The 27,393-nt window shown below is 43.6% G+C and overlaps 1 protein-coding gene across 3 annotated transcripts in view; it reads right to left on the minus strand.

Annotated features, from left to right (window-relative positions):
- Positions 1-1,780: 1,780 nt before the first annotated feature.
- Positions 1,781-27,393, minus strand: part of LOC126359744 (uncharacterized) — a 227,891-nt gene continuing 202,278 nt past the window's right edge. For 2 of the 3 annotated variants that reach the window (XM_050007656.1, XM_050007655.1), the window contains 2 exons: positions 19,494-19,726; positions 1,781-2,235 (listed from right to left, as the gene is read on the minus strand). In XM_050007656.1, the coding sequence (XP_049863613.1) occupies positions 2,218-2,235; positions 19,494-19,726 (251 nt within the window). In that variant the 3' untranslated portion in view covers positions 1,781-2,217. Of the gene's footprint in view, positions 2,236-7,297; positions 7,371-19,493; positions 19,727-27,393 lie in introns of all 3 variants that reach the window. The other variant, XR_007566230.1, reaches the window with a different exon arrangement.

Raw genomic sequence — 27,393 nt, forward strand, 5'->3', positions numbered from 1 at the left:
CACACTAATCACACACTGAGGTTCTTGTGCTACACAATAACAAGGATTTGATGCCTGTGTTACATCTATGTATAAATGTGTTTACTATTATATCCCCAAAAGTTGGTAGAACCCCTAAATAAAATAAGGGGGGAGGGGCACTTCATGTACAAGACACCATTCAGTAGCATAAAAACTAAGTATGGTGTTATCTCTAACGCATGCATGCATTTACTAACAATCACCATCATCCTATTCCTAAGTTGTGTTGTGTGTATTTAGCTCTAATATTTCACAAAGCTTAAAATTAGTCACGCTCACAAATACATAAAATTTTTATGTCATAGGTGTCACATGTTTTCAACTTATTTCTCACTTCATGATCTAAATTTGCCACCCTGAGGCACAGGACAGTTTTGTGGCATTGAAAGATTGCTACTCTAAGCTCCATAAGCACTACCATCCTGCCCAATGTTTACCAAGTTGTATAAGAAAGTACAGCATGTTGACTGTTGCAGAACCTGGTAATAAATGTAAAGATATATCCAAAGTACTAGAATCTGTCTTTGTAACCTCAGATCAACATTTATAGGATATCTGCCCTGTCACTATTTAACTCTATATGCTGGAATCAAGTACACCATGAATCTGATTTCTGTATTTTAACATTCTATTGAAGGTATCCTACATTTCACATTGATACAATTTTAAAAGAGAGGACACTGCGAGCCTCATCTATTACCACAACCTTTTTTCAAAACACACAAAACCATTTGATATGAACATTATAGAGGAAATATGCATCCTCTTATGTAGAAAATATATTAATTCCAGAAAAAGAATATTTTGTTACATTTAATTAAGTAAACCTGTTACCACAATTATTATTCTAGAAAGAAAACTTTCACTTGGGAGAGTGTGCACATTGAAGTACACTTCATTCTGAGGCTAAAGTCGAGTGCACGACCTGAACTATTGACCAAATATTTGCCTTTCACCAGCATACCTCTAACAAGTGAGAATGTCTCGAAGACTGATGCAAAGCCTCAATCTGACACTATCTCAAACTTTCCAAACTACACATAGTGTCTTCTGCACATCTTGCTGGCTGACCAGTCATTGGAGGAAGGGTTACCAGACAATAGCACAGCCTTAATGCTAGTTCCAGAATGAAGCTTGCACTATGTAGCAAGGTGCACATTGAAATAAACCTTGTTGGCCTTAAAATTGTGGGCTGGACTAAGAATCAAATGCAGATATTCATCTGTGATGACAATGTTGCACCTTCATAGTTTGCTACAGTTTTAATCTGTCACACAACTCTGGTAACAAACTGGTTTGATGTGACTTCTGAAATTTTCCCGGTGTATTTCTTCTTCTAATAACTTCCGGGTATGCAGCCGGATCCCGTCGACATTCTGCCATGATAATGTGCAAGATTCGGCATAAATACCGCACTTGCACAGTAGTTGTGTACTCACCTGATGATGGCCGGACGTCTCTGGGCCGAAATATCGTGGCAGAATGTCGACGTGATCCGGCTGCATACCCGGAAATTATTAGAAGAACAAACGGGTTGTTAGCAGCAGCAAGGTAGGATGAATAGTACTTGAGTTTTTTTTTCTTTTAATGCATTTCTTCTTGCAAAGCTAATGAAGAAATAAAGAAAAGGCTACTGAAACCCTCTGCCATACACTGTCAGGTGGCTTGCTGAGTATGCATGTAGCTGTAGATGTAGAGACCAGGTGATGAAATGGGGACATAACTGAAGAATATGTAAAAAAGTATTAATAAAACAATATTTAAGTGATGTCAACTTTTTTAATTATCATGCATAAATATACAAAACATTAATGGAAAACTGAACAGATGCATCATGATTGAAGCATTAAATCTACATTAAACATGTAGCAACTTATTGAAAACAGTCACAATTACAGTTGTTTACCATCTTACAAATAAAACATTGTTTTAGTGATCTTATTACAACTCTTTCATTGATGTTTAGCACTACTATCTTTGCCCAATAAAACAATCAAGAACTGAAGTTTCACTATCACACGAAGGAGGAGGAGGAGGGAAATATGCTATATAACATTAACAAACAAGACTACCTACATTGTCCGGGACTGTGAGATTCATTGTGAATACCGAGGAATAAACAAATATGATTATAATTTACTTTCAAACATTTTGTGTATACAAACTATTTCCATTCCTGATACAAGAAGCACATCCTCAGTCCGATGTATGTAGCTGTAATACAAATTGCAAAAGAATGTTAGCATGCTTCAAGATCCCAATACAGTACTGAGTGTCAATAATAAATGTACACAGTAGTATTCTTAAATCATTAAAATTTCAATGTGGGGAAGAATAACATTACAGAATACACCACGGAGCCACAATTTGAGATAGAATTCACCAGTTTACAAAACTATAACATAGCCAACCTGGATGACTACCTGAATACAGAAGTATATCTAAAAACAAAGATGCTGTAACTTACCAAACGAAAGCATTGGTATGTTGATAGAGACAATAACAAACATAAACACACACACAAATTTCAAGCTTTCGCAACCCGCAACACGTGTGAAAGCACCCACGTGATTTACCAATTGACCTGCTTACACTGTGAAGCTTTCTATTTGGGAATGACCAGCAACAAACTGTCCATTTGCATGAACGGACACAGGCAGACAGTGTTTGTTGGTAATGAGGATCACCCTGTGGCTAAACATGCCTTGGTGCACGGCCAGCACACCTTGGCAGTGTTACACCGTCCGGGTTATCTGGATACTTCCCACTGACACCAACCTATCAGAACTCTGGAGATGGGAACGTGCCCTTCAGTACATCCTCTCTTTCCGTTACCCATCAGGCCTCAACCTCCGCTAATTTCAAGTCGCCGCAGCTCATACCTCACCTGTCATTCAACAACATCTTTGCCTCTGTACTTCCACCTCGACTGACATATCTGCCCAAACTCTTTGCCTTTACATATGTCTGCTTTTGTGTGTGTGTGTGTGTGTGTGTGTGTGTGTGTGTGTGTGTGTGTGTGTGTGTGTGTGTACCTATCCCTTTTTCCCCCTAAGGTAAGTCTTTTCACTCCCGCGATTGGAATGACTCCTTACCCTGTCCCTTGAAACTCACATCCTTTCGTCTTTCCCTCTCCTTCCTTCTTTCCCGAAGAATCATACGCAGGTTGCGAAAGCTTGAAGTGTGTGTGTGTGTGTGTGTGTGTGTGTGTGTGTGTGTGTGTGTGTGTGTGTGTGTGTGTTTGTTTGTTATTGTCTCTATCAACACACCAACAATTTCATTTGGTAAGTTACAGCATCTTTGTTTTTAGATATATTTTTCCCAAGTGGAATGTTTCTCTCTATTATATGAATACAGAAGTACTTTCATAAAACTGATTCTAATAGTTCTTTCCCCCATAATCTGCAATTCGGAAATTTGTGGTAAGATCTTCAGTCCCTAAGCTTACACACTTAATCTAACTTAAACTAACTTATGCTAAGGACGACACACACACACCCATCCATGCCCAAGGGAGGACCCGAACCTCGGATGGGGGTAGCCGCGCGGACTGTGAGAAGGCGCGTCAGACAGTGCAGCCCATAACCTGCCTTTGACTGTTAATCTAAATAGCAGAACAGGGAGATTGCATCCTCAAATGGCACTTGAATTTTAGGATGGAGCATCACAGAGCTGTGTGAATATAGATAAACATATATATGGCTTAATTAACAAATTTCTATAAATAATGATAATCTTCCTGGTGCATTATGTTACAAACAACAACCTTATACATAATTATAAGAGCTTTGTAACAACGGCTCAAAATTAACAGGCCCCTAAAATTACAAAAAGCCCAATTTATTTTATGACAATTATAAGCATCCACACGAGCAACGAGGTATGTGGCATTAAAGTACGTTATAAGCCTCTTAGTATACCTTGGGATTTTACTTTCTCTTATATTAAATGCGTAAGTGATACTAACAATATAATGAGGAGAACACACGACCACTGTCTCTGGCAGCTGGATCCAAACTGCGCACAACAGCGCATTATGGGAGAGGCGACCTGGTGGGTTTAAGGAGGAGACTGGGTTGGGGAGGGGAGGGATAGCAGGGTAGGGATGGGGGACAGTAAAGTGCTGCAGGAAGTGTGCAAGGAAGAGCTGGAGAGTAGGGTAGCTATGTGCAGTCAGAAGGTTAGGCAGAGGGCGGGAGGGTAGAGGCGGGGCTTGTGGAAAAGGAGAGAAGTAAAAGGACTGGGTGTGTTGATGGTATAGAGGGCCGTGTAGTGCTGGAATGGGAACAGGAAAGGGGCTAAATGGGTAAGGACACTAACGAAGGTTGAGGTGAGGAGGGTTACAGTAACATAGGATATATTGCAGGGAGAGCTCGCACCTGCACAATTCAGAAAAGCTTGTGTTGGCAGGAAGGATCCAAATGGCACAGGATGCGAAGTAGTCATTGAAACGGAGAACACTGTCTTGGGGAGCGTGCTCAGCAACAGGGTGGTCCAGTTGTTTCTTGGCCTCAGTTTGACGGAGGCCATTCAAGCAGATAAGACAGCTTGTTGGTTGTTCCATAAAAACACGGGAGAACTGCCGGATGTCAGTAACGTCCTGCCACAACATTTCGGTGCAGAGTCTTCTGGCCATCTTCAGGTGAGTACCACTGTAGTAGTAGTGGCGAGTACACACTGAGCTCTGCTATTTAAAGCCATACTGAGGTGACATTGCGCATGCGCTGCTCAGCGTGCGCGTTCATAACAACTCCGTGCGCTGCGCCTCACGCCCTCCACTGTGAAAGTTTGGCGTATCGATATCAGGTCGATTTTCATCTTTATGCAGATAACTAAGTCGACTACAAAGTTTCTCTATAACAGGATTCCAAGCAGAGTTCAGCTGATAACCGCTATCTCGATTGATGAGAGTCTCGTTGTCAGACAATCTTATTTCCACAGATTCATTGATAATCGAGCTCCAAAAGTTTGATGTATGGACCAAAATTTGTGTGTCTTCGTAATTAACGGAGTGGTCTGTGGAAATACAATGTTTGGCAATTGTAGACTTCGTGGGTTGGAGAAGGCGAGTATGCTGTTGGTGTTCCACAATGCATTCATGCACAGTTCGTGTTGTTTGCCCTATATATGATTTGCCGCATTCACACGGAATCTTGTAAACACCTGATTTACGTAGGCCCAGGTCATCTTTAACGGATCCCACCAGTGATGAAATTTTGGAAGGAGGCCGAAAGATGACTCTCACTTGATTCTTTCTCAATATTCTGCCTATCTGTGAAGAAATATTCCCAATAAATGGTAGATAAGCAGTCGACCTGAAGGCCTCTTCCTCTTCCTTGTTCCGTCGTTTGTAGGTCAAGTGCTCTCTCCTCAAAATCTTCCATAAAAAGATTGTCCACCAGGGGAGACAAAGGACTCCCCACGGTGACACCGTCAGATTGTTAAATACAAAATATGTAGAGGACAGAGTGTGCTCGAACAACACTGTAATGTCTGCACCAAACAGATTTCCAATGAGGTGTAGTGAGTCCACAAGAGGCACCTTTGTGAAAAGAGAAACCACATCAAGACTGACCAATAAGTCGTTTCTTTGCAGCTGTAGTGACTGAAGTCAGCTAATAAAATCACTGGAATTCTTTATGTGATGTGCACACTTGCCTGTCACTGGTTTCAGCAAAGATGGCAAAAATTTAGTTAGATTGTAAGTGGCTTCTCCAATGTTACTCACAATTGGACATAATGGCACATTTTCCTTGTGGATCTTAGGCAGTCCATATAGCTTAGGTGGAACTGAACTGTTTGGTTTCAGTCTCTCGATGACCTCCTTTGGTAGACAACTATTTGATAAAAGTTCTGCTGTTTTTCACACCTTGGAGATTTAGATCCTGGACAGTTGATTGTTGCTGGCGGCCTAGAAGGCTACGGAGCTTGGACAAAGCCTGTGATGAAAAGGCATATGACCCCAGGTAGGAAACATAGCGCTCCCAGGATTCCTTTTTACTCTACTTAATAAAGTAACAAGCCTTAGCATGGAGACACTTAAAATAGAGGAGTTTGGTCTGTGAAGGGTGTCGCTTAAATCACTGCAGAGCCTGTCGGAGGACCTGGACAGCGACTGCGACATCCTTGGTCCACCAGGGTACCAGTCAATGACGAGGGGATCTGTGGATGGGGGGACAGCAGTGCCAGCAGCATGAAGAACAGTGGCAGAGACGCCCTGCATGACTACATCAATGGAATTCAAGAGGGGGGTGTCAAAGTGCACAGCAGATGTACATAAAGGCCAATTGGTCCTGTAGAATACCCAACGAAGGGGCATGTCTACCTGGTGGCAGCAGGGGAAAGAAAGAATCACTGGAAAGTGGCCACTGTCACAAAGGTCATCATGGGATGACCAATGTAGGGTAACCACAAAGGGAGGGGAGGGGATTGTGAGATTGACAGCAGAGAAGGTGCATTGAGGGGCACTGAAGTGATTAGGGGAACCATCATTGAGGAGATAAAAATCATGGTACCTGATAAGTTGGTTAATTAGGATACCCCTACTCATTGAAATGACACCACCGTGGATGGTCGGCACTGAAGTCCCTAAGGAGAAGAAATGGGGCTGGGAGTTGCTGGATTAAGGTAGACAGTGCAACTTAAGGAAGTGGCCTACCTGGAGGGAGGTAGACATTGCAAATGGTGATTTCTGGAGTCGTTTGCACTCGAACCACTGTTGCTCCCAAGTTGGTATGTAGGGGGATCCATTCACTAATGACACCAAAGCAAACCAAAGTGCAGACCCCACCAGATGCTACCCCAGGGCCAGCATGGTTCCGAAAGAATGCCCGATAACCACGAAATGTTGGAGAGTGGTCATCACAGAAATAAGTTTCTTGAAGAACAAGACAGAACGCAGAATAGGAGGAGGCATGACGTTGCATTTCCAGTAGTTGACAATATAATCTGTTGCAGTTTCACTTTGTTTTGGGATTTGTTTCTTCTTCCTCTCTTTCAGAGATGGAGGAGGGCAGGGCATAGTGGGAGTAAAGGTTTCTGCAAGATATGGAACTGAAAGAGAGTGGGCGAGCTTGGGACACACAGATGGTACGTTTTGTGGCTGAGTGGTGGTAAGAGTCTTCCGTTTTGGAAAGATCTTTGATGTGGAGCAGCAACATGTACACTGCATATTTTCGTGTTACGAAGATATAAATTCGAATTCCACCAAACACTGCACGTTACTTTCCAAGGCATTGAAATCGAGATTGCGATGTGCTTTGTAAGCAAGTCATACCTCATGTCATGTGATCTCGCCAGCTGATGACAGCATAGGACACGTGATGTAGTCAGCCAATAGCAAGATCACCCTTAAGTAGCGAGAACACACAAATAATAAAATTGATGGTTTAAATTAATATACATAGTGTTGCTACAAGAAAAACAGAGGTTTCACATATAATTTTGATCTTTATTGAGCATGTTACACTTTAAGATATATCACACAATTTTTAATAATGACGATAATGTCTGATCTTCTGGGCTCGAAATTATTCTAGATGGTCGTCTTCAAAGAGTTGATTTTTAATCGAGAGTAAAATGCTCTGTGATTTAAGAAATTCATCGTACATTCTTACATACAGTTGATCTTGTGTAAAAGGAAATTTACTTTGAAAGTAACGCTTTTCAAACCATCATCCGCAATGTTTTCCCGTGATCTGTTAGAAACTAATTTGTTTCAGCATTGCTCTTGCGCAGCTACGATGATACAGGAAGCCCGTATGGTCGTACGTGTAAGACATTAAAAGACCTTGCACTATGTCACAAAAGAAACGAGACATCAGAGGACACTTCAAGTTCATCGGAATTTCGTGAACCATACTAAAATGCATGATTGAGCTTAAAGTGCACATTCGTATGTCCAGATTTGGATGTATTATCTTATGTTTGGTTCTTTATTGTGGCATAATGCCATGCGAGCTAGAAGATTGAAAACATGCACTTGAAATGCAGTGAACAGTTGAAACTAGCCAACAGTGCGAAATTAAACACTTCGTTTCAATTAAATTGACTGCCTCAGCGCAAAAGATTAATAAAAGCCGAATCTCTTTAACAAAGCGACAAAATTAATTTCATTGTTCTGCAAGGTGATTAATACTTTACTCAATCAATCAATCAATCAATCAAATTTTATTATCACGTAACATGCCTTATACAATCAGGGATTGCGACATAGGTGACTTGTCAGTTTTTATACTACATACAGACTAATAAACTTAATTTTAGGTTATAATACATGTGTTGCTATACAGGTATTTTACACATTTGTCATAATAAAGTATTTTACACATTTGTCATAATACATATTGTGGCGATCTATACAATTATTTTTACATGGTTATCATTCAAGAATTCTTCTACCGTATAGTAGCATTTATTTTTTAGATATGTTTCCAAGTCTCCTTCAGTATATTTTAGAGGTGGGTCACATTTCCCCTTCCAGATAGTATTTGTAAATTTCATGCCCATATAATGTGGAGTTTTTTCATATAGTGTTAGTCTATGGGTAGGTAACATGTAACTTGCTCTATGCCTGGTCTCATACTGATGCAAGAAGCAGTTGCCTTCAAAAAGTTGTGGGTTTCTTTTTGTGAATATGAGAAGCTCATATATATATAAGCTAGGTATGGACATTAGATCTAGTTTCTCAAATATAGGTTTGCAGTGTTGTCTCCTTTTTGCTCCTACCATGGCTCGGATTATCTTTTTTTGTAGCCTAAAGGCTTTGAGCAGATTTGTTTTCTCAGACCCCCAAAAAATTATACTATACCTTATGACTGATACAAAATATGCATAATATACAGTTTTCTTTACAGCTAAATCAGTAATGCTATATAGGACATTCATGGCATATACGAGACTGTTTAGTCGACTTAGTATGCTGTCTACATGGTAACCCCACAGCATATTCTTATTCACTAGTACCCCAAGGAATTTGACACAGTTTGCAGTGTCCAATTTTTTGTCTTTGTATGTTATTTCATTTATACATTGAGCCGATTGTTTTGTGGTGAAATGAACAATTTCTGTTTTTGTAAGATTTAATTTCAAGCTGTTATTTTTGACCCATTTCTCCACTTCCCCAAGAGTTTGCTCAATACGATGGATTAAGTCTTTATCAGTTTTGCAGCATACTATTGCTGTTGAGTCATCTGCGTAGAGGATGGTATCGGACTGAACCTGGCATGGCATATCATTAATATAATACAAAAATAGTAGAGGCCCTAATATAGAACCTTGCGGTACGCCTAACTGAGTGTGTTTCCAGCCAGAGACTAATTTTTTGTTACTGTTGTTTACAAGTACTCTTTGTTTCCTGTTTGCCAAGTATGACGACATCCAATTAAGAGATTTTCCTTGAAAACCATAGTTTGTCAGTTTTTGGAGAAGCAGGTCATGATTTACCGTATCAAAAGCTTTGGTAAGATCACAGAAGATGCCCGATACACACAGTCTATCGTCAAGACATCTGCTAACTTTTGTGACCAGTTCGTTTATTGCCCGAGTTGTGCTGCAGCCTTTCCTGAAACCATACTGATTGCGTAAAATAATGCTGTGGGATGAATTGTAATTTTGCATCTGATCACATGCTGCTCTTTCAAATATTTTTGAAAAAATTGGTAATAGTGAGATAGGCCTATAGTTTCCCATTTCATCTTGTTTGCCTTTTTTATGACTTGGCCTTACTTCTGCATATTTTAATCGGTCTGGGAAACATCCTTCATCAAAAGACTGGTTGATTAAGAGGGAGAGTGGATGCGCAATACTATGACAGGCTATTTTTATTATTTTAGTGGGGACCTCATCCCAACCCACAGAGTTTAAATTTTTTAGGGACATTATGATTTTTATAACATCAGAGCTGGAAACATGGGAAAATTTAAAACCAGTGCAATTTTGCTCTGCAGCACTACCCATTGTACTTGGTGGTGGATAATCACTGTTAGAAAGGTGGAAATAAAACCTGAAAATAATAACATTTTTGACTTTCGTAATTATGCGAACATATTTTAATTTATTTGATAGCTCCCGGTCACAGAAATCCGTTTTGTTTTCAATTGGTGTGAGAGTAATAAATGAAGAGGAAACGGCAAAATCACTAAACCTAAACACATGTCACGTGGAGACTACCCACATCCCCACCACAACTCGGACTGCTCTGTGCATCAACCCCGGATCTACGATATTTCCGAGCCGGGGCAATACTAGATAGTGGTGCCCAGCCACACATCCATAGCCAGAAGTGGGAGAAGGTATTACCCATACGCGACTCAACTGCGCATGCCCAAGAGCCCACCCACAACTGCTCAAAAGAATCTAATGTCAACAGCTGTCACGTCACACTCATCAGAGACAATTTGTCATAATGAATCATTGCATAGTCTTTCTAAAGCCTTTGACACACTTTGCTGTTGGCAGATGCTTGTATGAGCACTATGTTTTGTTGTTGTATATGGCAGATTTCCTTTGCGACTCAAGTTTTATTTTCGTTTTTTTTCTTCCTCTTGTTAATATTTTGTTGCTGCAGTACCATCCTGCAGACGCGGGATACAGTAATATCCTTTGTTGGAGTAACGGTTCTTACCGGTCAAAATCACTAAAATTTAACTGAAAACTAAAACAATGAAACATTCCCGGAATTCTAAAAAATTCCCGGGTTTTTCTCGGATCTCCCGGGTCGTATACACCTGCTTTCTCCCTTGTAAGTTGTGCAGTCAGATGAATGAGGGGAGTGGTGGTCAGCACAATTGACACACATAAATGGTGGAACATAGGAGCTTCCCTCATGTTGTGTATGGCCACAGTCACCACACAAAGGGTCCACAGTACAGCGGGAAGACATATGCCCAAAATACAAGTACCACATAGGTGGAGGGACGTACAGCTTCACGTCATATCTGTAGCACATAACCTTGACCGTCTCTGGGAGGGTATCTCCCTCAAAAGCCAGAATGAAGGCGCCAGTATCAGTGCAGTTGTCTTTGAGACCCTTCTGCACACATCGAACAAAATGAACGCCACACCACTCCAGATTAGCCCAGAGTTCCACATCAGTTTGCATGATGAGGTTCCTATGAAAAATCATCCCTGGGCCATTTTCAGAGACTGGTGCGGGGCAATAAACACTGGGATATCGCCAAGATGATCAAAGACATGAAAAGCTGTGGTTGGGTGGCAGAAGCAGCTTTGATCAACAGGGAGCCCAACCGCATCTTACTAAGGCACTCCACTTTGCCAAACTTGTCTTCAACATTATCCACAAAAAACAATGGCTTTGTGGCGGTGAATGTATTCCCATCCGTCATAGGACAGATGAGGTAATAGGGAAAGTGTTTTACCCCAAGACAGCGAGCCTGACCCTCCTCCCAGGGTGTAGCGAGGGAAGGAAAGGTTGGCGGGTCATACGAAACAACATTCAATGATCCTTCAGCATTTGAAGACACGACAATTTGAGAACGGCCAGATTTTTGCAGCTTGATATGTTTCATGGGCCAAGCATCTGCCCTGATACCACCCACTCCAACCAGCTCTCCCCATGGGCACCATCCATACACAGTAAGGCCCATCTGGCCGTGGCGGCCGTTGCTGGGAGTTCTGATGCTCCACGAAGATGATGAGCAACCACTCCTTGGCATACATGAGGAGGGATCAGCTCAGATATCAATAGTGTGATCCCTGTGTTGTCAGAGGGCGCAGACATATGGGTACATAACAGCCCCATCACATGGACTCGCTACACACGCTGGTGACCTAGCAGAATGGAAGGGGGCTACAGTGGGGAAGGGAGAGGAGGAGAAGGAGGGGAGAGGAATCCACACCGTAGGTGCTATGGAGGGAGTTCTTCCTCAGATGACTCACGCTAAAAACAGGCAAAAGGAACAAAATTGCAACCAAAACAGGGAACCAGGTGGATAGCCAAGTTGCCATAAATAAGAACACAGAGAGGGAAAGGAGGGGGCAATGGGGAAGGAGCGAGGGGGGGATCTAAGGTTAGTTGCATGTCGAGGGATTTGGTAAATAATGGTGAGACAAAGTTGAAGATCAAGAAATTCTGAAAAGTTACCTGGGGATTATTTTGGGACAGTGGGGGTGGATCGCTGTTGGATGAAGGAGTGAACTGAGTCAGGCAGGGTTCAATACTGGTCTTTAGTTAAGTCTGCTTGATAGGTCTTTAACAAGTACTGCAGATTGAATTTGGGGGGTAGGCCTTTTGAAAGGACTGATACTTCTGCGGGGCTAAAGCTTTTGGAGGAAAGGTTCATGGCTGTGTTTCGGGTCTGTTCAGGTTCTGAATTCTATGTGGTGGTGAGGGTGTTTTGGAGGATTGAGTAAATGTAGTAGGTGTGCAAGACAGGGTTTGTCAGCTGTGAGGCGACATGGGGGAAGTTTGGAGGTGGTTGTAGAGGTATAGTGCAAGCTGGAAGTGAGCAGGTTGGAGAGTTTTTTTTGGTGGCATTGTGCATATTGCTATAGTTCCTGGAAGGCAAGAATTTCAATGTGCGTTATGCGATCCAGGAATTTGGAATTGCATAGCAGGAGAATTTTACGGATGGAAACAAGGTACAAGGAGGTTTGGGCCCGATTGCTATGGTTTTGCAGAACTATGTTGGTGAAGGCTAAGGATGGCCACATCTGAACAGATGGAGGTCACTGTGGAAAGAAGTGGGGCAGCTGGAGATGGGTTATTTGATGGTATGGCCATTTGGGGGGGGGGGGGGGATTCCATAAGGCAAGCAACAACGCAGCAACAGTATGTGGGACTGGGTTACACCTAGGGACAAGGAACCTTTTTGTATTGACGCAGATGGAAGGAGCAAGGATCCATGGTGGTGGAAAAAATGCATAAATATGGAATTACATCCGAAAAAATTAGCAAATATACACTCAAAAGCATGGGAAAATTCACAAAAAGGGCGAAATAAGGGGAACCCCTCCCTACCTCCCATTCCTTCCCCTCTCTATTCAAGTTCGGATCTACTAATTTCCCCTAATCTAGTAACATCTGCTGTCCCTCTTCTTCACACTTATCCACCCACAGACCTGTAACTCACATTTGTCCCCCTTATCCATTTGATCCTTTTCGTGATTTTTTCCACATTTTGAGTGTATGTCTGCAAATTTTTTCGGATGTAAGTTTATGTTATTTAGGTATCTTTAATTATTTTTTTTTTCTACCACCATGTATCCTTGCTCCTTCCATCTGCATAATACAGAAAATTTTCCTTACCCCTAACCAGAACTCAGTCCCATGTACTGTTCCTGCATTGTTTCTGGCTCGTGGAGTCACCCCCAAGTGGTCTTACCGTCAAATAACCCTTCTCTGGCTGCCAACCTTCCTTCCACAATGACCTCCAATCCTTAGCCTTCACCAACATAGTCCTGTAAAACCACATCAATCAGGCCCAAACGTCCTTACAATACCTTCTCTCCATCCATAAAATTCTCCTGCTGCGCAATCTCAAATTCCTGGATCCCACAACACACACAAACTCTTGCCCTCCAGGAACCAGAGCAACATGCATAACACTACCTGAAAAAACTCTCCCTGCTCACTTCCTACTCCCACCTTAAAACTCCCACTGCCTGCCACCTCTACAACAACATCCAAACCTCCCCCACGTCCACTCATAGCTAACATACCCTGTTTTGCAGACCTACTACACTTACCCCACCCTCCAATACTCACTCTCACCATCACACAGAACCTAGAACCTAAACAAACCAAAAACACAGTCCTCCAAAAGCCTTAGCTCCAAACAAGTATTTTTCCTTTCTAAAGGCCTCACCTTTTTGCCACAACCCCCAATTCTGTCATGCAGGACTTGTAAAGACCACCTCTTCTTTTCCCGGTCGTGACAGTGGAAACACGTTTTCGCCACCAACCCTACCAATCAGACTCAACCAAAGACTAATAGTGAATTCTGCCTAACTCAGTTCACCCCTCCATCGAACCGTGATCCAGTCCCACAGCCCCCCAAATCATGCCCTGTCAACTTCCCAGAATTTCTTAACCTTGAACCTTGTCTCACCATTATTCCCCAAATCCCTCAACATGCAAATTAAATTTACATCCACACAAAGATACGCAATCCATCAGCTAATAACTGACAAAGGCTCCACACCTGTTTTTCTTAATTGAAAGGATTACCTGGCAGGACTCCGCCAGCTGTCAGATTCGTCCACCTAAAAATCCTGGGACAATGACCCCATTCCGGAAATCCAGCAGGATCTCCAATTTCTCCTCAAATCCTTAGGCCCAGCCGAGAACCTCTCCCCAGTGTCCCTCTCTCCCCTCACCCCTACCACTGCCCGCACTCCTACCTTCTACATGCTTCCTGAAGTCCATAAACCCAACCACCCAGGACATCCCATTGTCGCCAGTTACTGTGCCCTCATTGAGATAATCTCTGCTCTCATAGACTAACACCTTTAGTCTATTACCCACAACTTACTCTCCGCAGTTCCTGTTCCTTTACCACACAGTGTCCTGCTAATCACTATTGATGCCATCTCCTTTTAAACTAACACCCCTAATGCCCACAGTCTTACTGCTATTGAACACTACCTTTGCCCAACGCCAAACGGATTCCAAACCAACCACGTCCTACCTAGTCGTCATGACCAACCATATCCTGACTCAAAATTACTTCTCCTCTGGAGGCATTACCTGCACACAAATCCGGGGTATGGCTGTGCGCACCTGCATGACACCATCGTATGCCAACCTATGGTTCAGATTCACTGATGACATCTTCATGATCTGAATCTAGGTTGAGGACACCCTATCCACATTACTCCAGAAGCTCAACACCATCTCCCTATTCGCTTCACCTGGTCCTAGTCAACCTATCGAGCCACATTCCTCAATGCAGACATCCACCTCAAAGATGGCTATGATATCAGTACCTCTTTCCATATCAAACCTACCAACTGCCAGCAATACTTACACTATGACAGCTGCTGCCCATTCCATACCAAAAAGTCCCTTACAGGCAGCCTAGCCACCCGTGGCTGTCGTATTTGTAGTGATGAGCGGTCTCTCTAAAAATACACTAAGGGTCTCACTGAGGCCTTTACAGATTGTAACTACCCTCCCAACCTTGTGCAAAAACAGATCTCCTGTGCCTTATCTATCCAGCCACCCAACACCTAAAATCCACCGTCTGGTCACAAAGGAGCATTCTCCTCATGACGCAGTACCACCCAGAACTGGAGCAACTGAATTTCCAGGGTTTTGACTATCTCTCATCGTGCACTGAAATGAGGAATTTCCGCCCCACTTTCCTTCCCACCCCTCCCACAGTGGTATTCACCACCCACCGAACCTACAATATCTTCATTCATCCCTAAGCAACCCCTGCTCCCAATCCCTTGCCTCATGGCAAGACCTGTCTCATACATCCTCCCACCACATACAACTCCACTCCAGTAACTAACATCACCTACCACATCAAAGGCGGGGCTACCTGTGAAACCAGTCGTGTGGTCTACAACCTAAGCTGCAAACACTGTGCTGCACTCTGCCCGGACATGACAATCAACAAGCTGACTGTCTGCTTGAATGGCCACCGACAAACTGAGGCCAAGAAGCAACTGGACCACTCTGTTGCTGAGCATGTTCTCCATTTCAATGACTGCTTCACGGCCTGTGCCATTTGGATCCTTCCCACCAACACCAGCTTTTCTGAATTGAGCAGATGAGAACTCTCCCTGCAATGTATCCTACATTCCCGTAACCATCCTCGCCTCAACCTTTGTCAATCAGTGTTGTTACCCATTTAGTCCCTTCCCTGCTCCTATTCCAGCATTACACAGCCCTCTGGTCCATCAACACACCTAATCTTTTTACTTCTCTCCTTTTCCACTTACCCCCCCCCCCCCCCCCCTCCGTCTAACCACCCAAATGCACTTAGCTTGCCTACTCTCACTTTACTGTGCCCCATCCCTACCCTGCTGTTACTCTCCTCCCTGCCCCAGTCCTCCAACCTCCTACTTACCCCTCGAGGTTGCCTCTCTCATAACGCACTACTGCTCACAGTCTGGCTTCAGGTGCCAGACCGTCATCATGTATGTGTGAGTGGTCTAGAAAGTCTCTTTGGGTTTGCTGCCAGATCCTAAAATTGACTTGACTCGATATTTCGACGATCCAACTGTTCGCCACCTTCACGAAAATGCTGCTGCTGGTGATGAGACCCGCTGAAACTCTCAGTTCTCAGTGAGACACAGCAGCAGCAGCATTTTCCTGAAGATGGCGAACAGTTGGATTGCCGAAATATCGAGTCAAGTTGATTTTAGGATCTGGCAGCAAACCCGAAGAGACTTTATAGACTTATTACGCCGGGGAAGCCTACCGCTCGCGCACGCGCCATCTTTTTTATTGTGCCTTTCTGCGACACAGCACTCTGCCATAAGGTGAGTAGCAACTATCCCTTTCATTATATTGTTACATTTAATCCTGGATTTTCCATTGTTTAAATGATAATAATGCATTCAAATATAATGCTTCTATTTCAGGTATTTGAAATTGGCCCAAGCCCAAAATTATACAATCTTACATCAGATAAAGAAACTGTCAGCTGAAGGCATCACAAAATGATTAAAAAAATGCAGTACAAATGCGAATCCTGTCGAAATGAAGATTATGGATAGCAAAGATTACACTCAAACAGAGGAGATGTTGAGTCGCAGACAGGCACAATGAGAAATACTGCTAATAAATTTAAACTTTTGGATGAAGTAGTCCTTCTGAAGTAGACACACAAAACACACACACACACACACACACACACACACACACACACACACACACACACACACACACACACAAACACACAAACACACAAGCTCGCCACTCTCTCAAAGTAAGTGTGTGTTTCCTACTTCAGATGAAGTCCAAACGCTTAAATATTTTAGAAATCTTTTTCAGTGTGCCTGTCTGTGGCTCAATGCACCCTCTAAGTGAAAATTAGCAATCTATCCTTTCCGTATTGTTGGTAGTCCATCCTGGCCTTGTTGTTGTTGTCTTCAGTCCTGAAACTGGTTTGATGCAGCTCTCCATGCTACTCTATCCTGTGCAAGCTTCTTCATCTCCCCCTACTGCAGCCTACATCCTTCTGAATCTGCTTAGTGTATTCATCTCTTGGTCTCCCTCTACGATTTTTACTCTCCACACTGCCCTTCAACACTAAATTGGTGATCCCTTGATGCCTCAGAACATGTCCTACCAAACGGTCCCTTCTTCTTGTCAAGTTGTGCCACAAACTTCTCTTCTCCCCAATTCTATTCAATACCTCCTCATTAGTTATGTGGTCTACCATCTAATCTTCAGCATTATTCTGTAGCACCACATTTCGAAAGCTTCTACTCTTTTTTTGTCCAAACTATTTATCGTCCATGTTTCACTTCCATACATGGCTACACTCCATACAAATACTTTCAGAAATGACTTCCCGACACTTAATTCTATACTTGATAACAAATTTCTCTTCTTCAGAAACACTTTCATTGCCATTGCCAGTCTACATTTTATATCCTCTCTACTTCGACCATCCTCAATTATTTTGCTCCCCAAATAGCAAAACTCCTTTACTACTTTAAGTGTCTCATTTCCTAATCTAATTCCCTCAGATTCACCCGACTTAATTCGACTACATTCCATTATCCTCATTTTGCTTTTGTTGATTCATCTTATATCCTCCTTTGAAGACGCTGTCCATTCCATTCAACTGTTCTTCCAAGTCCTTTGCTGTCTCTGACAATTACAATGTCATGGCTGAAGGAGCTCAACGTTTTTATTTCTTCTCCATGGACTTTAATACCTACTCCGAATTTTTCTTTTGTTTCCTTTATTGCTTGCTCAATATACAGATTGAATAACATCGGGGAGAGACTACAACCCTGTCGCACTCCCTTCCCAACCACTGCTTCCCTTTCATGCCCCTTGACTCTGCGGAATCCAAACTGATCCTCGCCAAGGTCGGCTTCTACCAGTTTTAACCACACAGTAAAGCTGCATGCCCTCGGGAAAAATTATGGCTGTAGTTTCCCCTTGCTTTCAGCCGTTCGCAGTACCAGCACAGCAAGGCCGTTGTGGTTAGTGTTGCAAGGCCAGATCAGTCAATCATCCAGACTGTCGCCCCTGCAACTACTGAAAAGGTTGCTGCCCCTCTTCAGGGACCACACATTTGTCTGGCCTCTCAACAGATACCCCTCCGTTGTCATTGCACCTACGGTACGGCCATCTGTATTGCTGAGGCATGCAACCCTCCCCACCAATGGCAACGTCCATGGTTTAAAGATTACTCTCGTACACATTCACTGGAAGTTCCTGCTCACTTGGGTATTCAAACCAGATATCTCACACTCACTGTCTCCTTATCTTCATTGCACAAACTACCAAAACGGTATTAGGCCTTTACAAATCTCAGTGTATGACACAATCTAAAGATCATGAAATATAACCTAAATATTGATTAAAAAAAACCATGCTGGAATAATATGTAGAGGATAGATCACAACTCAACAAATAGAATAGATGTTGAACAGCAGATGTGCTACATAGAATGAACATTAAACAGGAAGCCACTTTATTCTTCTGACACTGCAGCCTCAGTGAGATTGTCTGCAATTTTCTCTGGATGAGAAATGGAAGGGGCATTGGTGCTTGTCACTTCCCCTGTATTCACCTATGTGTTTTATGGCACGATCTTTTCCACCCGCCTCTCCCTCACTTCCCCACCTCTTCCACCATTCAACACACACACTAAGTATGATCTCCAGTCAGCCAAGACAGGATGTTGTGGCAATTTATCATCCTTTCTACATGCTGATCTGCTTTGTTGCTTTTGTAATTGGAAGTTAGGGATGTATCCCCAAATAATCAAGAGATAAACACACACACACACACACACACACACACACACACACACACACACACACACACACACACACACACACACAGAGAGAGAGAGAGAGAGAGAGAGAGAGAGAGAGAGAGAGAGAGAGAGAGAGAGAGAGAGAGAGCGCAGAGGGGACATCACACCATTCCATTCATGTAGACAACACTTGCACCACTTGCACGGGTTATAAATTTATGGGACACCTGAATTGCAGTAATTCAATTCTGAGACGAGTCTGCTTAAGCCAAAAGTGTAAAGTGCGATTCATAGGTAATTATGTGTGCAGACAACTACAAAACTTCGTTTTAAATGTAGTGATGTGTGTGCTATTAACATATATCAAGGATGATACAAGCCTTAAAGACAGAATGGGCACACCAGATTTAACATGTGGTGTTGGATACTTCTGCACAGAAACTGGGATACGGCAGCAAGATCATGATAAATAACTCAAGTGACAACAACACTCTGGATCCAAAATTTCATCTACCAAGTAAAATGATGCTCAGAGAACTCATAACAATGAATACTCACCACCTCAGCAATATCAATCCAATCCAGCATACTAATAAAAGCATCATTTTTAGAAGGCTGCTTTGCCCAGTTCCAGTACACAATAGATTTGAAGGCATGTGTCACATGCGCTGTCCTTTCTGTACTTTCTGTTAAGGGCTGCTTCTGTTCTTGCATAACAATACCTGAGTACTGTTTTGGTAGTTCAAGTTTATCACCAACAAGAGGTCTGCCTCTGAAGGATGCCCTAAGTACTGAAAATCACAATTTCTCATAAAAATATGAAGCATAGGAGATTATATAAAACATTCTGTATTCAAGCTGTAAAATAAATGATCAAGTTTCATCTAGAAATCTAACACATAACAAGCAAATGCATACTTAACATTCAGTATCTCGAATTAAATAATTTTGTGATTAACAGATCATAGTGGCGAACTCCTTGTCGCTGGTGAGCAGTCAGCTACGTACAAAGCTGTCAACAAAGCAATCATGTCACACTTGAGAACGAAGTAAGATTGACTGGGAGCTGGAACCTACAACTCAATTTTCAGAATAGTCAATCACAAAGTTATTTCAAAGCACAATAAATCACCGATTGTAAATAAAAAATATGTTTATGGCAAATGGAATACAAAGAGGTAACATGATTGGTGAACTACACGCTCTCCACCTACATTGACATGTAAAGCAGAGACAAATAATGCAGTCTTTCTGTACAACTTAAGAAGGAAACAAAGTGTCACCGAGCAGCTCATTTTTTCCACTATTTTTTTAAGGGGCTCCAGAAAGGCTCAAAATCATGAAATGTTCAAGTTTTACTTTTTTGCATTTTAAAAATTTTCAGACTTTCCCGTTTCTATTGATAATATAATTTATTCAGTTCAGAAGACAACCCACTGTGATGCTGTTTAACTGCTATCTAAATGTTGTACTCATGAATCTACATGTTCATCGTGTACATTTTGGAGATGTGAGAGGAAATAAGTGTCACAAAATAAGTGTGATACTTTGATATATATATCACTCGCACGATTGTCGTGAGTTTCATGTTTATCTACTCTTTTGTGATGCTGAAATTATTCATGGTGAATTCTGTTCATTGAAGTCTCTGTTTTATTGAAAGATAGTCAAGGGAGACTACAAATCCTCTGAAAGCTTTCAAAGAAAGGAGAAGTGTTGGAAAGCAAAGATTAGGTGTTGTTACCATAAACAATAAAGACGATAACTAAGTATGTGAACTTAACCTTGATGGTATACCTGCCCACTGCAATGAAAGTGAGAAAGAAAGTACTCTGTAGAGGAAGCCTGGTTCAGTTAGAGAAAAGTATGAATGTTTTATGAACAAATTGGATGTGAATGAAATATCTGGTATGTCATTTCTCAACAGAATTTTTGAAAACTGTGTAATATGTATTCTGTGTTATAAAGGCCGTCTGGAACTCTCTATAAAAAATCAAATAGAACTTGCCAGTGAAATGGAACCGAGGTGTGGTAAGTGTTCATACAAGTGTTGCAGTAACTCCAAATGAAGAAAATGGCAGGAAAATCTATGAACACAACATCAGATTTGTTTATGTCTTGCATACAATTGATATGGGTGCTACTGTAGCTGCAGTTTTCTGTGGCCTAATGAATCTTCCAAATCCCCCAACCAAGTTTACAAACTATAACACATTTGTAGCATCTAAAGTAGAAGATCTTTGTATAGAATCTATGAAGAAAGCTGTGAAAGTGTCAGTAATAGAAAACAGTGGTAACAGACTTGACTGCAGCATTTGGTGGTACCCGGCATAAATGTGGAGACACAATTTTTCATGGTATATTATCTGCCACGAGCATTTTTTTTTTTTTTTTTTTTTTTTTGCCTTCCTTCAAGAACTTGCTTTGGATTTTAGAAACATACTGGTGACTTTGGAGATTATCAATTAAAGATTCAAAGTATTCTTCCTGAGAATTAACCACTGTTATCATTTAAGCTTTTTTGGTTGTGACCCAGTGTTTCAAGGCCACCTTGTCGAGCATTTCCTCCTCAAATTCGTTACCCGGGCATTTATCTCACAAACTCAACATGTACTCACAACTGTTAGCATCACAGACCATTAAATCTTTATAGTTAACATCATTGAGTTTTGCATCCACAATCATCAGTTTGACATTTTGATGTATAAACAAACACATAAGGCGTGTCTTCCTGGGGAGCCCAAGAAAATACACCACTTATGGCAATGGTCACAAAATTATGACCTTCCAACTTTGCATTCCGGATGAGCATTTTTGAAAGCTCCATGAAGTACATTTAAATTTAACTGCCCTAGTCGTTTTTGCTTTGTTACTTTAACTCCATTTATAACGACTCTTTTGCTGTTTTTGCTACCTGGGCATGATTGGTTGGTTGGTTTAAAAAAGGTGAGAAGGGACCAAACCATGCGGTCATTGGTCCCTTGTTCCTAATGAAAAATGCCACAAGTGTGAGAATAAACCACACGAGACATAAAACACAAAACGGAAAGAAAGGAAAAACCACAAGAACAAAGGAAAGGCAACGAACACTCAAAGGAACAAAAGAGGACAAGAAAACAACAGAGAGACGCAAGAAACAGACAAGAGTAAAAAAGAAAGCAGATTATAGTGGCTGGCCAATGAGGGAAATAAAAAGGAAAAGCCAGCTACTCTGCAACATATTAAAACCTCCACCCTAAAAGCACTACGGTGGAGAACACAGAAAGAAAAAGCACATGCGCTAAAACTTAGATCAAATGACAAAACCCACCATCATGAGTAAAACGTAAAACTAAATCAGCCAATGAGGCGTTGACAAAGAAAATGAGCGACAACCAGTCCGGTAACCCAAGATTTCGTCACAGGGCAGTCAAAGTGGGATAGTGTACCAGAATATGGGTCAATTACAACCGGGCGCCGGACCAACACTGAGGTGGGTCATCACAGTGCAAGATGTGTCACCCAAAAGTGGCCAATGCGGAGCCGGCATAAGGCAACTGATTCCCTGCGAGAGGCCCGCATGGAAGGCTTCCACACATTCATAGCCTCCTTAATGACACACAGTTTGTTGTGCGTACTGTTATGCCATTCCATCTTCCAAAGCCGAAAACCCGTGTGGTATAAGTCAGAGTGCAGGTCAGGTTCAGAGATGTCCATCTCCAGAAGCAGTTTCCTTGTAGCCTAGCCTGTTTGGCTAGCCTGTCGGCAAGTTCGTTGCCTGGGATGCCGACATGTCCTGGGGTTCACCCAAACACCACTGAACGACAGAACCGGTCCAGGCCATACATGGACTCCTGGATGGTTGCCATCAAAGAAAGACAAGGGTAGCACTGGTCGAGAGCTTGTAGGCTGCTCAAGGTGTCAGTACACAGAAGAAACGATTCCCTAGGGCATGAACAGATATAGGGAAGCGCACAAGAGATGGCCACCAGTTCTGCAGTGAATACACTGCAGCCATCGAAGAAGGAATGCTGTTAAAAATGGACTCTGCGAACGTAGGCGAAGCAAACATGACCATCAGCCATCAAGCCGTTAGTGTAAACCACTTCGTGGTCACGTCAAGAATCAAGAGGAAGTGATGGCAGAGAGCGGCAGGAGTAACCGAGTCCTTAGGGTCATGCAAAAGGTCCAGACGAATCTATGGCCTGGGTGTACACCATGGAGGTGTATGCGGACAGACCTGGATAGGTGGTGGTAACGGGAAGGACTCCAGTTGAGACAGATGGGATCACATGCAAAGCGCAGTCGTTAGCCCTGAGCTGAGCCACTGATGAGGGAGATTAACTGCCGCGGGTGGAAAAAGGAGACAGTAAATCGAATGCTCAGGATAACTACAAATGTGTGCAACGTAACTGGCGAGCAGCTGTGCACGTTGGATCTGCAATGGAGGGACTTCAACCTCCATCAGGACACTGGTCACTGAACTCATTCTAAAAGCTCCCGTCACTAGGCGAACGCCACAGTGGTGCACTGGGTCGAGTACACGCAACACTGAGGGTGCCGCCGAACTATAAATCAGACTCCCTCAGCTGCAGCAGGGTAGAGCGATCTGCACCCCAGTTGGTGTTGGTCAGGCAGCGGAGGGCACTGAGGTGCTGCCAGCACTTCCACTTAAGCTGATGAAGGTGAAGTAGCCAATTCAATAGAAAGAAGTGCATGACACACGACTTAGTGGCCAAAACCTGGAAACCGTGGGCGAGAGCCCATGTCAGCACGTTGTGGATGGCTCCCTGTAGGTGCCACTCAGCAACACCAGTACTGGTGGAGCAGTAAGAAATGCAGAAATCATCTGCATACAGAGAGGGCGAGACGGACGGCCCTACAGCTGCTGCTAGACCGTTAATGGCCACTGAAAATAGCACTCAATACGAAGCCCTGCGGGACTCCATTCTCCTGGATATAGGGAGGTACCAACTTGGTCACAGGAAGTACGGAGCGACAGGAAATTCTGGATAAAAATCAGGAGCTGGCCCCAGAGACCCCACTTATACAATGTGGCAAGGATGTGATGTCACCAGGTCGTGTCATATGCTTCATGTAAGTCAAAAAGAACGGCAACCAGATGTTGGCATCTGGAAAGAGCTGTTTGATTAACCGACTCTAGGGACACAAGAGTATCAGCGGTAGAGCGACCTGGCAGAAGCCGCCCTGACATGGATCCAGTAGGCCACATGACTCCAGGACCCAACCGAACAGCTGACATACCATACATTCCAGCAGCTTGCAAAGAACGTTGGTGAGGCTGATGGGCCAATAGTTAGCCACATCAAGTGGGTTTTTGCCTGGTCTTAGCACTGGAATAATGATGCTCTCCCACCATTGTGACGGAAAGATGCCATCGCACCAGATCCGGTTGATGACGAGGAGATGGCGCTTGTAGTCAGACGAGAGACATTTAATCATCTGACTGTGTATCCGATCTGGCCCAGGAGCTGTGTCGGGGCAATGTGCAAGTTCGCTGAGGAACTCCCTCTCCATAAATGGAGCGTTATAGAGTTCACTGTGGCTTATAGTGAATGAAAGGACTTTCCTTTCCATCCACCATTTGGGGGTGCGAACGGCTGGGGGGTAGTTCTACGACACAGAGGCTCGAGCATAGTGTTCAGCAAAGTGCTCAGCAATTGCGTTTGTGTCGGTATATAGCACGCCAATGATGGTAATGCCAGGGACACCTGTTGGAATCTGCTATCCAAAATGACGTCTGATCTTTGTCCAGACTTGGGAAGGTGATGTACGGCACCCAATGATCGACACAGACCTCTCCCAACACTCCTGTTTCCTTCATTTTATAAGCTGGCATACACGAGCACGGAGCCGCTTAAAGGCTATATGGTGCTCTAGGGAAGGGTGTCGCTGTAGAGCTCACCGACACTCTGTAATTGCCTCAGTTGCTTCTGGTGACCACCAAGGGACTGTTCTTTCGCCGGGGACACCCTAAAGAGCGAGGGATTGCAATTTCTGCCACAGAAACGATTGTGGTAGTCACCTGCTCAACCAACACATCAATGCTACCATGTGAGGGAGAGTCAATGGTGACAGCAGAGGTGAAAGATTCCTAGTCCGCCTGGTTAAAGAGCATCTGGGCAGGCATCTGTGGGCCTGACGCCGGGGCATTGACAAAAAGATGGGGAAGTAGTCACTACCACACAGGTCATGTACTCTCCTCTGGATAGATGGGAGAAGTCCTGGCCTGCAAATTGACAAATCAATGGCTGAGTATCTCAAGCCACACTGAAATGTATGGCGGCCCCAGTATTTAAGAGGTAGAGGTCGAACTGAGACAAAGTTTCGATATGTCTACCTCGACCAGTAAGCATGGTGTCACCCCACAAGGGGTTACAGGCGTTAGAATCTCCCTAAAGTAAGAAAGGTTTAGAGAGTTGATCAACCAGTGCAGCTAATACATTCAGGGGTATTGCACTTCACTGAATCAGTCTCCAGGACTGAGGATGAGCATGAAGCCCTACGACCAGCCGCTTTTGGGCTCTTCAGCCACTGGCAGGCGTCACCTTCCAATTAGCAGAAAACTGGGAAGTGAGTGACCCAAGGAACCCCTTTCTGGCAAGAGGAGCCAAAGAAGACTTACGCTTCTCCAGCTGGGAAGTGGGGATTAGTGTCCCCAATGGTTGGGGGGGAGGGGAGGGAGGGACATGCTCCCGAGGTAGGTGGTGCAGGAGCCCCTACCATCAATGCGCAGGTGTAGCCTTATGGCTCTGAGAGCCAACTGGAATTCGTGGAACTGATGGGGCTACAACTATTCTTGTAGCGGTGGCATATGAGGTGGTCAAATTTCCTCTTAGCCTCAGTGTAGGTCAGTCAGTCCAGGGTCTTATATCCCATGATCTTCCTCTCTGTAAAATCCTACAGTCTAGCAAGCAAGGTGAATGATGCTCTCCACAGTTGACACAGATGGGCGACGGGGCACACAGAGTACTGGGATGCGATGGATGTCCACAATCAAGACAGGTGGGGCTGGAAGTACAGTGGGAAGACATATGGCCTAACTTCCACCACTTAAATCACCGCATAGGGGGGGGGGGGGGGGGGGGGATATATGGCTTGATGTCACAGCAGTAGACCATCACCTTGACCTTCTCGGGCAATGTGCCACCCTCTAAGGCCATGCACCGGTGACAACCTGGTTATCCCTCGGACCCCGATGGACGCACTGGACGAAATTAACACTGCACCACTCTAAATTGGCACGCAACTCGTCGTCACGACTGCAAAAGAAGGTCCCTGTGGAATATAATACCCTGGACCATATTTAAGCTCTTATGAGGTGTGATGGTAACAGAAACGTAGCCCAACTTGCCACAAGCGAGTAATGCCCATGACTGGGCTGAAGACACTGTTTTTATCAAAACTGACCCAAATCTCATGTTGGACAAGACCTCCACCTCCCCAAACTTGTCCTTCAAAGGCTCCACAAAAAACTGAGACTTCGTCGTCATGAAAGATTCCTCATCAACTCTCATACATACGAGATACCGGGGCGAATAAGCTTCACTGCCATCCTTAGCCTGGCGTTCCTCCCATGGTATGGCCAGAGAGGGGAACAATTTTGGGTCATATTTCTTAGCATTAAAGTTAGACTTTGCCCACTCAGAGACTGCTGGCAGCGAACCACCAACAAGACATGATGTATTACGCTTCATGGTGTGTCATCTACCCTGATGCCACCCACTCTGGCCTGGGGTCCTCCCCAAGGGCGCCACCCAGCAGCAGCAAAGGCCACCTGGCAGGATGGCCATTACCGGGAGTCCCAATGCCCCAAGGTGACGGGCATCTACTCCTTGGCATATGTGGGGAGTTAACGGCGCAGGTATCAGCAGAGCAATCCCTGTGTTGTCAGGGGGCTACAACCAACAGGGTACATGGCAGCCCCACCACAATGGACTGGCTACCTTGCTGGATATGAGGTGTAAGGAAGTCCATGGTCATCGCTGGCACACAAAGTGACACTGCAAAGTGCATCATGGAAAATACACCCAGGAAGATGTCCTTGTCCAACAGATGGAGAATGGGCAGGAGTGCAATGCAACGACGAGAAAGTGGGCTGAAGATCTCAATTCACGATGGACACGATGTACATGTAATGCACCCTTTACCAATTGGTGCACTCTGCGAAAATTTTGAAAAATGGTCAAACCCTACAGAGGGCCATCACATAAAGGTCGAAACATGTGAGACCCCTTTTAGTCACCTCTTATGACAGGCAGGAATACCTCGACCTATTCTAACCTCCGGACCTGCAGGGGGGCTACCCGGGCATGTTTTTCTGTTTTTACCATCTTCAAAAACCTACTGGAGCTTTTGAATTGTTTCTCACTTACACATATTCCTTTCTTCTTTCCTGAAACTTTTAGAATGTGTGCCCTTTCACTAATGTTCAGGTAAGTCTAACTAAACAATCAGA

The sequence above is a fragment of the Schistocerca gregaria genome, chromosome 1 (genome assembly GCF_023897955.1).
Source record: "Schistocerca gregaria isolate iqSchGreg1 chromosome 1, iqSchGreg1.2, whole genome shotgun sequence".
Taxonomy (NCBI): domain Eukaryota; kingdom Metazoa; phylum Arthropoda; class Insecta; order Orthoptera; family Acrididae; genus Schistocerca; species Schistocerca gregaria.